The following is an 8,471-nucleotide window of genomic DNA, read 5'->3' as shown; positions in this document are numbered from 1 at the left end:
TAGAGATTTTTATAGGTATTTACTATCGAGGAAAACGTAAAAGATAGTATATATAAGATGTTAAGGGAGATATTATAGTACCCCGCCTTTTTGCTAGTGTTGGCCGAATAGAGATTTGGTCTTGGGCAAATAGTAATACTCTAAATTAATGCTTGAAACGCCTCTGGGCAGAAAGCGGCTAAACCGGGGGAGCAGGGAGGCGTGCCCCCCCTTCTTCATCCGCACCGACCTCGTACATCAATGTCCAATACATCCACGGCCTCTCCCTCAGCGCCATACATATGAGTACCATGGGCCAAGTCTCCCGACGTCCAGCAGCACCATGGTCCTCGGCGCGCCATTCACGTGTGCCCTGGCGATTGTCCTCGTTGGCTTGCCCTTGACTTCGCCCGCGCAGGCCCACAGCCGCGGCCAGGCCACCAGCGGCACGAGCACAAAGTCTGGCATAAGTGCCACGGGCGCCACGAGCGGTACGACTACTTCGGCTTCGAGTCTCTGCGAAGCTCGAACCATCAACTACATTACACACACTCTGCCCCAATCCTGCCTCAAGAGCTCCTGGGCTGGCTCCAGGCCCGCCCCGAGCCAGAATCCCGCAACCAGCGCCACGCATCGCTCCAACGGTACATCCGAAATGGGCACTATCGAGGCGCAGCCTGTCGCTGCAGCGCCCAGCAGCGAGACCCAATCTGCCGAGGCGGCCGCCACGTCCTTCATGTCCTTCGAAGACTGGAAGGAGATGATGCTGCGGCGAGCGGGGCAGGACCCCCAAGAATGGCGGTCTCGCAAACCCAGCCAGCAACAGACGGCCGAGAAGAACCCACCCGACGCGGCGCATCACGCTGGCTTGGGCGAGGAGGACGAAATCTCACTCAACTTCGGCGAGTACAAGGGTAGCGATGACAAGGCGTCTTCGGCCAACAATGCTGGCGGGACCGGGGACGGGACCTCGAATCTGGACGCGACGCTGGTGTATGGCGATGCCGTCGTTCATCGTAGCAAAGATGCCGGCAAGACTTGCAAGGAGCGCTTCTCGTACGCTTCCTTCGACGCTGGTGCCACAATCCTGAAGACGGCTGCCGGGGCCCAAAACGCCAGGGCCATCTTGGTCGAGAATAAGGACACATACATGCTCCTCGAGTGTGCTGCGCCGTCCAAGTATGTCATTGTTGAGCTCAGCGACGACATCTTGATCGACACTGTTGTCCTGGCCAACTTTGAGTTCTTTTCCAGCATGATCCGACACTTTCGTGTCAGCGTCAGCGATCGTTATCCCGTCAAAGAAGAAAAGTGGTTGGAACTCGGCCGCTTTGAGGCGCGCAATTACCGCGATATTCAACCGTTTCTCGTTGAAAACCCTCAAATATGGGCCAAGTACGTCAGGATCGAGTTTTTGACTCATTACGGCAACGAGTACTACTGCCCGGTTTCGCTTCTGCGCATACACGGTTCGCGAATGTTGGATTCCTGGAAGGACAGCGAGACTGGCCGCGAAGAGGATGCCCAACAGCTGGAAGGGCAGGAATCCATCAAGGAAATATTCCAGGCCGACACCACCTTGGGTTCAATCATGCCGACATCCGAAGAGGTCGTAGGGAACGCGTCTTTGCCTGCAGACGTATCGCCACGGTCAAGGCACTTGGGCTCGAATCCCTTTGATGCCTGGGTTGCAACCTGTCGCGCGAGTGAGAGCCAATTCGTGCACCCGCCGACGGCTAGCCAAACTTCGGACGACTCTCCCGGCAGCCCAACGCCTCGGCAGAGCACGCCGTCGGCAGAGAAGCAGCAGAGACAAGCCACTGCCACGCCAAAGTCCGCGAGCCCGGGCTCTAGCGAGACCCCGGAGCCCGCGCCATCCACGGTGACACAAAGTTCGGCTGCTGCCTCATCTGGCGATGCTTCAACGGCCGGCGGCAATGCAAGCGGCGCAAGCACCACCGCCTCTCCCGCCGCACACGAAACCGCCAGAGAGCGTAGCGGCAACGCCACGGCTGCGACCGTGAGCAAGTCTTCGATCTCGGGGCCCGTTAGTGGCAAACCCCGGACCAGTGGGACCTCTGGCCCGACAGCTGCATCCCCCACGGTACAGGAAGGCTTCTTCAACGCCATCACTAAACGTCTTCAGCAAGTCGAGTCAAACCTCACGCTGTCCCTCAAATACGTCGAGGACCAGTCCCGGCATGTGCAAGAGGCCCTGCTGAGGGGAGAGCAGAAGCAACATTCCAAAATCACTCAGTTCCTTGACGACCTGAACCGGACTGTGCTCTCCGAACTTCGCAATGTGCGCGATCAGTATGACCAGATATGGCAGTCGACCGTCCTCTCCCTCGAGAGCCAGGCAGATCGGTCGGAGCGGGATATGATGGCATTGAGTGCCCGCCTCAACCTCTTGGCAGACGAGGTTGTCTTTCAGAAGAGGATGGCCATTGTACAGGCCGTCATCCTCCTTTCCTGCCTTTTCCTCGTCATCTTCTCTAGGGGAGTCTCCATCTCGTCCTTTGCCCCGCCACCGGCACAGTCTACCACAGGCACCGTGTATGACGAGCCGCCCGTCCGTCACGACGACGTGTACCGGGTAGCCCAGCACCGTTGGCGCAATAGGCCGGCCGCACACGACGATGCCGATTTCGCGCAGTCCATTCCCGCCACAGAAGAAAGCGCCGGTTCGGCCCCCTGTGAATCCCCGCTGAGTGCCCACCTTCCTGGAAATCTCGAAGGCACCCCCCCCGAGTATCACAGTCTGTCTCCGCCCCTTACACCGGGCTTGCCCGACCAACCCCGGCCATCACACATGCTCGCTTCTGGTCGCGAGCTCTACAACTCGGAAAGCAATCCTGCGCGCCGCTTGCCTTGCCTGTCGCACATCAACTCTCGCAAACCACTCCCTTCGCTCCCAGAGCACCCCTCTCCTCCACACGAATCATAGGCCGCATGTAAATCGCATGTTCGTGGAACAAGACTCTCGTGAGGCAAAGTACTTGGCCAAAGTGACATTTTCCCCCTGAACGTGGTCACGTGGGATTGTGTGTATGGCAATGCGTTGACAGTCATGGGATTAAACATCTCAACAGGCACCATGGTAGCCTCCGACCCTTTGCATTATCTCTAGCTAGGAAGCGTAACTGTTACATGGTGGTTATTCTAAGCACCAGAGCGATAGATAGCAAAATGCTTCACGGCCGGTAAATCACAACCCACAAGTCCCAGGGACCTACAGAGCCTTGATGCCCACGGAAGCAATAGCAGGGCTGTCAGTTCATGTGGCAGCCCAGGCGAAGCTCACGGCATTGCCGTGCCGTACATGTGCTGGATGGCCGTCTCATAGTCGTACTCCTCCAGAGCAGCCAATCGAGTCCCCCGATCGTATTGCGAGCGTCTTCGTCGTTGCTCGTCTCGGAAGTGCTGCCCCGCATTGGGAGTGAAGAGACCTGGAATTCGTCCTCAGCTTCCGCACCACGCGGCTCAGAGTGGAGTTGAGCGACACTTACCGACATGTTCTGCGTTCTCACAGCTTCTCTTCATCTTTGACTGGTTGTCAGGCTCTGGAAATGGCTCTTCCTGGCCCGCCAACTCGGGTACGGGGCCATTCGAGGTAAAATAGAGCTGCGCAGGATTTAGCGCACGTAACCGGTCACATCTGATGGCACTGTTCCTGGGGGCCGGAGGAATTACCTTTGGGCGATAGTGAGGAGCCTCGAGCATGACGGAGCTGTTGCGGAACTTTTGCACCAGACAGTCCTTGCCCTGGATAGCTGGCACATGTCTTAGCTCAGGCGCAGAGAGTGTGGGTCGTGGGACAACAAACTGGCATAGGAGATCTCGGCCACCTTGTCGCTCTTGAAGCAGTTCCTGCAAGGTGCTTAGCGGGAGAACAGCGTGATGTGTCAGAAGAACTCACCAGCGCTGGTTTCCTCGCGCATCGACAAACTTTTGTGCTAGAGGTCAGCGACACCGCGTACCGGCTACGGACAGGGACATTACCGACATCGATTATGTCCAGGGGCTATACTCTATATTAGTGCAGACTCAAGGAGGCCAGGGACTCTTGGCTTACATCGACGAAATTGATAAACGCATAGCCGACACTGTTGAGGGGATGTCAGTAGGTCAATCGCCACGTTAGAGGGCGGGTGTTTGGAGCAAAACTGACTTGCAGTCGTTGGCAAAATCAATGCGCAAGTACATGAAGTCGTATTTGCCCCAGCTTGACTCGTCAATTATCCGTTTGAGCATCGCCTGGTCGACCTTGTTTGGGATGTTCCGAAGCATAATCTGGAGTTCCTGGTTAGACATGGTCGTAAATAGGGGAGCCGGACATACCGTGGTGCGGACGTCTATCCCGTCGCGAATCCGATGGATGTCGACATGGTTGTGGTGGCTCGCGACGCCGTGATACGACGATCTGCTGATACGCATCGCATTCTGCCGGCGGGCTTCGGACCTCCCGAAGCTAGGTAGCGGCCTGGACGGGCTGTAGTTCTTTTGGGTCGTGAGTGCCGGTGACGGTGGCGAGTGGTACAGGGGCCCGACAAGAGGGTACGACGGCGACACGGGAGCGATGGGGGTAATTGGTCCTTGACTGGCAGCCGGAAGGTAAGAATCGAGCATATAAGGCATCCCTGGGCCAAACGGGGACTGGAACATGAGCGGGTACATTGTGAACGGCGGCTGGGCAGGTGCAGGTCGTGGAGTAGCCGATGCAGTCGACCCCTGCTGGTGTTGGTCATCCACGACCTTACCGATGCGGAGTCCATGCATGGCTCCCGCGAGTCCGGGGACCGCCGCGCTGTCAGGCATGTATAGCGAGACGGCGAGGTGTATTCCCTTATCGAAAAAACCGACCGTTAGCGGCCAGACAACATTGCCCCCATAGGACAGACTTGCCTCGGGAGTGACGAAGTTGTTAAAACTCGACACCGCACGAACGACGGCTGACACGTCGCAGAACTCTGCTACGGCCTTGAAGGATCCGTTGGGGAAAGCCGACCGCCTGACAAACGCGAAGAGCCGGCCGTGTGACTGGAGAAGGCCCTGTACCATGTCCATGGCTTGGATGACGTCCAACGGAGTAGTACACTGTGGGGCGTTGGCAAAGACCAGAACTCGGCCGGAGTTGCACGCTATCATCTCGCGGCATATGGCTTCCTGCAGACGCTATGGTGAGCACTGTGGCGATTTCTCAAGACTTGAAGCACGCACCTGGGGCATCTGGGCCGGATTGGCATAATCGACCTTCCAACCCCTCTCGGCAAGACTGATACTGGCCAGAGTCGAGCAAGCATCTCTGATATCCACAAAGTGTGCGAAGACATGGCCGTTAAAGGTGTTGAGGAACCGAGATCCGTACAGAGGCTTCCCACGAGCTTCCAGTTCCTGCAAGACATGTCAGCTGAACAGCAGACTTGAAATGTGAAAGAGCGGTTGCTACACCTACAGTAAGCCAAACGCTGACCTCGGACACCGAGATGCAGACGTGAGAAGAAATTTCAAGATGTCGAGATAGCCCCAACTCGTGGCTCAGGGCTGCAGCGACCGGCCCGTACTCGCTCAAGCGGGTGCTCTCGATGGCGCCAACGAAGGGGCTGAACGCCGAGGCCGTTGGAGACAGCCTGGTCCCGAGCTGGTGAGAGGGCGTGACGAATGGATCCTTATCCAAGTGGGCGGCATTGCTGCCAAAGCCGCTGGCTGGCAGACCGCCCGGTGGCGTGGCTGCAGCAGAACGGGCAAGCCCTTGAAGGAGCTTGGACGACTTGGACGAGCCCTCATCGGGCGAGAACGCAGTCAAACGCGTGTCTGGCGTCCCTTTGAACGACTCTGCGCCGCCGCTGGAGGACCTCGGCGACGAGGGGTTGTCATGCTCGCGCACCTGTGCCATGGCCACTGTCCAGGAAGGGGCGATGCGTCAGTTGTTCGAGGCTGGCTGGCCGGTGTCTGCTCCGTTGTCTTTCTGCTAGCTCCCTTCCCTTGGCTTGGCTGTGGCCGCGGGTTGCAGTCCAGCGACCAAGAGTTTGGGCAAGTGAAGTGGTGGTGGCCGAGAGAGAAGAGTTTGCCTGGTGGAAAAGGGCAAGTGAACGAGGAAGAGACGAAGGGTACGGGACAGGCGGTTTGGGAAGGTGTAGAAGGAAGGTAACTTGGCTCGCCAGCTGTGGTGCCTGCCAGTGTGTTCTCCCAAGCTGACCTCTGCACGCGCCTTCCTTATCGTGTCTGGAATCATCTGCCTACCTTGACCGCGTTTTCGCCCCCTCCTTATCTCTTCTCACAACGCGCCGGGCTTCTGCACCCAGACTTGAACAATGTCCCCATCTGGAGCAGAGGCCAGCGAGAAAAGACATGGCAACAGGCACTCGGGTGTGAATAACCAATGAACCTTGGCACGAGTGCGAGTTCTGCTGGCCGCAAGCTCGGCTTTCATCTCCATCTTCAGACAACACTGAGGCCACCGAGGCCGCGTCACGCCCATGCCACAGACAACCACGCTATGCTCCAGCTTGCTGTCCTGTCCCTGTACCGTCCCAGATTCTGCTGCCCCGCCAAGCACCTTGTCCCTGACTGCCCAGAGATCGACATGTCCCGGCAGGCTGGCACCATCAGTTCAGTAGAAAGTCGATCAAGCCCGGCCATTCGCCGCACTCGCCACATTTCCTCTAAGGCGAAGAACATTGTGGGAGACATAGCGGTGGGAAATTCATACTCTCGTGCCGACCTCGCCTTGTCTACAGGCACTCAAGGTGATATATGTAGATCGGTTCTGCCAGGCGTCTGACGGATGCCCCTTCATCGGTATTAGTGGCGAGAAATCTCGCTACCCGTTGGCGTGTGTGGCTGAGCTACCCACGTAAAGTGTAGGAGTGTGTGCTTTCAAGTTTTAAGTTTTGAACATGCCTCGCGTCTCTGTCGATGCCTGACTTGCAAAGAAGTTATAACAATGATGCCGACGGAGCCGCCTACTTTGTTAGCGAGCTCGGAAAACTCCACTCGTATCTGATGTCGCGCGCGACCCCTCGCCTTAATGGCACGGGAATCATGGAGTTGTCTGCAATATTGCGTTGGAATCAGGATAGGTGGCCCAGGCTTGCTGCTGCAACGGTGTAAGCGAGGAGACGTCAAGATGCGAATTTCAAAGCCGATAATTAACTAGCACGTTACCCGTTGCGGCGAAGTGCTATGCCGGTACGCGGCCTTAACTCGGCAAGGCTAAAGTATACACGGTTAACTACCTAAGAATATACTTATAAGGTAGATATATAGGCCTAGATAGGTACCTAGCTACTAACTTTTTAAGATAAGTAATATTATAGAAACTCTTAAGTAGGGGCTTAAGAGTATAGAGGTCGCTTAAGAAAGTTATATCTAACGCTAAAACTAGCGCTAAGCTATATAGGGAACGCTACTACTAAATTTAGCTATAGCTTACTCCTGCCTTCCTTATACTCGTTTCTTCCCTTAAGTACGTTTATCTCTTAAATATACCTTAGAATTCTCTTAATCTAAGCTTAGATATACTCTTATAGTAGCTCTTTCTAAGCTAAATTCTAAGCTACGATAGCTTCCTACTAGCTTTATAGCGCGCTTTTTCTTATAGTCCGTCTCTTTATCTAAGGCTAGGCAGGCTCTATTATATTAAGGTTAGGGCTATTACTATACTAAAGAAGCCGCTAAACTTAATAAAGGTTATAGGCTTACTATTAAATATAGTAGTTATATACTAAAGCCTTATCTTCTTAAACTATTATACTTAGTCGGTCTTATACGTATTCCTTAGAGAAAGGGAAGAGCTTTAGAATAAGGATCTTTCGTTAATATTAATATTAGTTAATCCTAGCGCCTTTATAGCGCGTAAGCTTACCGGTCTTCGTAGTAAATTTCTAAGTTAGCTTCTTCCTAGGCTTTATACGAAGTCCTAGTCGCCTTATTTTAGTTATAAGCTCCTAGTTCTCTTTCGCGGCTAGCTCTAGCTCTTTTTTTATCTCCTAGATAACTCTCTTAGTATCTCTTTTCTCTTATATAGTCTCTAAGGACTAGTAATATAAAGGGCCCTTATAATCGTACGAAAAGTAGCCTTAGAATATAAATTCTAAAGAGCCCTTTTAATGCTAGTAAATATAGCTCTTTCTAAACGCCTTATCGCTCTTATACTAAACGCGATAGCTGCCTTTATAATAAAGTAAGATAATAGAGGTCTTATCCGACTAAATTATATTCTTTTAATCTTTAAGAGTCTAGTCCTTTCTCTTAAGGTACTAGTATAGTTAATCTACCTTTATCTTCTTTATTAATCTAAGCTTCCTCGTTAGCTTAGTCTTTTAGAAGCTAAGCTTCCTTAGGACCTTTTAAACTATAATAAAGGCAATAGTCCTTCTTAACTAAGCTCCCTAGTAATATTAGTATATATCTTCTCCTAGCTATACCTATCGCGGCGGACCTTCTAGGCTATCTTCTCTTATACCTCTTTTATTTACCTAGTTAGGCGG

General features: G+C 53.8%; 2 protein-coding genes across 2 annotated transcripts; one reads left to right on the top strand and one right to left on the bottom strand.

The window, feature by feature from the left end:
• Nucleotides 1-322: 322 nt before the first annotated feature.
• HRG_08667 (Sad1/UNC domain-containing protein) lies at nt 323-2,926 on the top strand (the record flags this gene model as incomplete). The annotated part of the gene is made up of 2 exons (XM_044867138.1): nt 323-2,003; nt 2,070-2,926. 2 exons carry the CDS (start codon nt 323-325, stop codon nt 2,924-2,926), a joined length of 2,538 nt encoding a protein of 845 aa, XP_044718025.1.
• Nucleotides 2,927-3,279: 353 nt separating this feature from the next.
• Nucleotides 3,280-5,875, bottom strand: HRG_08666 (RNA recognition motif domain-containing protein; the record flags this gene model as incomplete). The annotated part of the gene is made up of 12 exons (XM_044867137.1): nt 3,280-3,428; nt 3,489-3,603; nt 3,673-3,752; nt 3,806-3,849; nt 3,899-3,927; nt 4,055-4,085; nt 4,151-4,272; nt 4,321-4,479; nt 4,531-4,824; nt 4,885-5,145; nt 5,200-5,373; nt 5,435-5,875. 12 exons carry the CDS (start codon nt 5,873-5,875, stop codon nt 3,280-3,282), a joined length of 1,899 nt encoding a protein of 632 aa, XP_044718024.1.
• Between the last annotated feature and the right edge of the window lie 2,596 nt (nt 5,876-8,471).

Source organism: Hirsutella rhossiliensis, assembly GCF_020360975.1.
Source record: "Hirsutella rhossiliensis strain HR02 chromosome Unknown scaffold00010, whole genome shotgun sequence".
NCBI classification, from domain to species: Eukaryota; Fungi; Ascomycota; class Sordariomycetes; order Hypocreales; family Ophiocordycipitaceae; genus Hirsutella; species Hirsutella rhossiliensis.
Note: the sequence above shows the minus strand (reverse complement) of the source record. Positions and strands in the feature narration are given on the sequence as shown.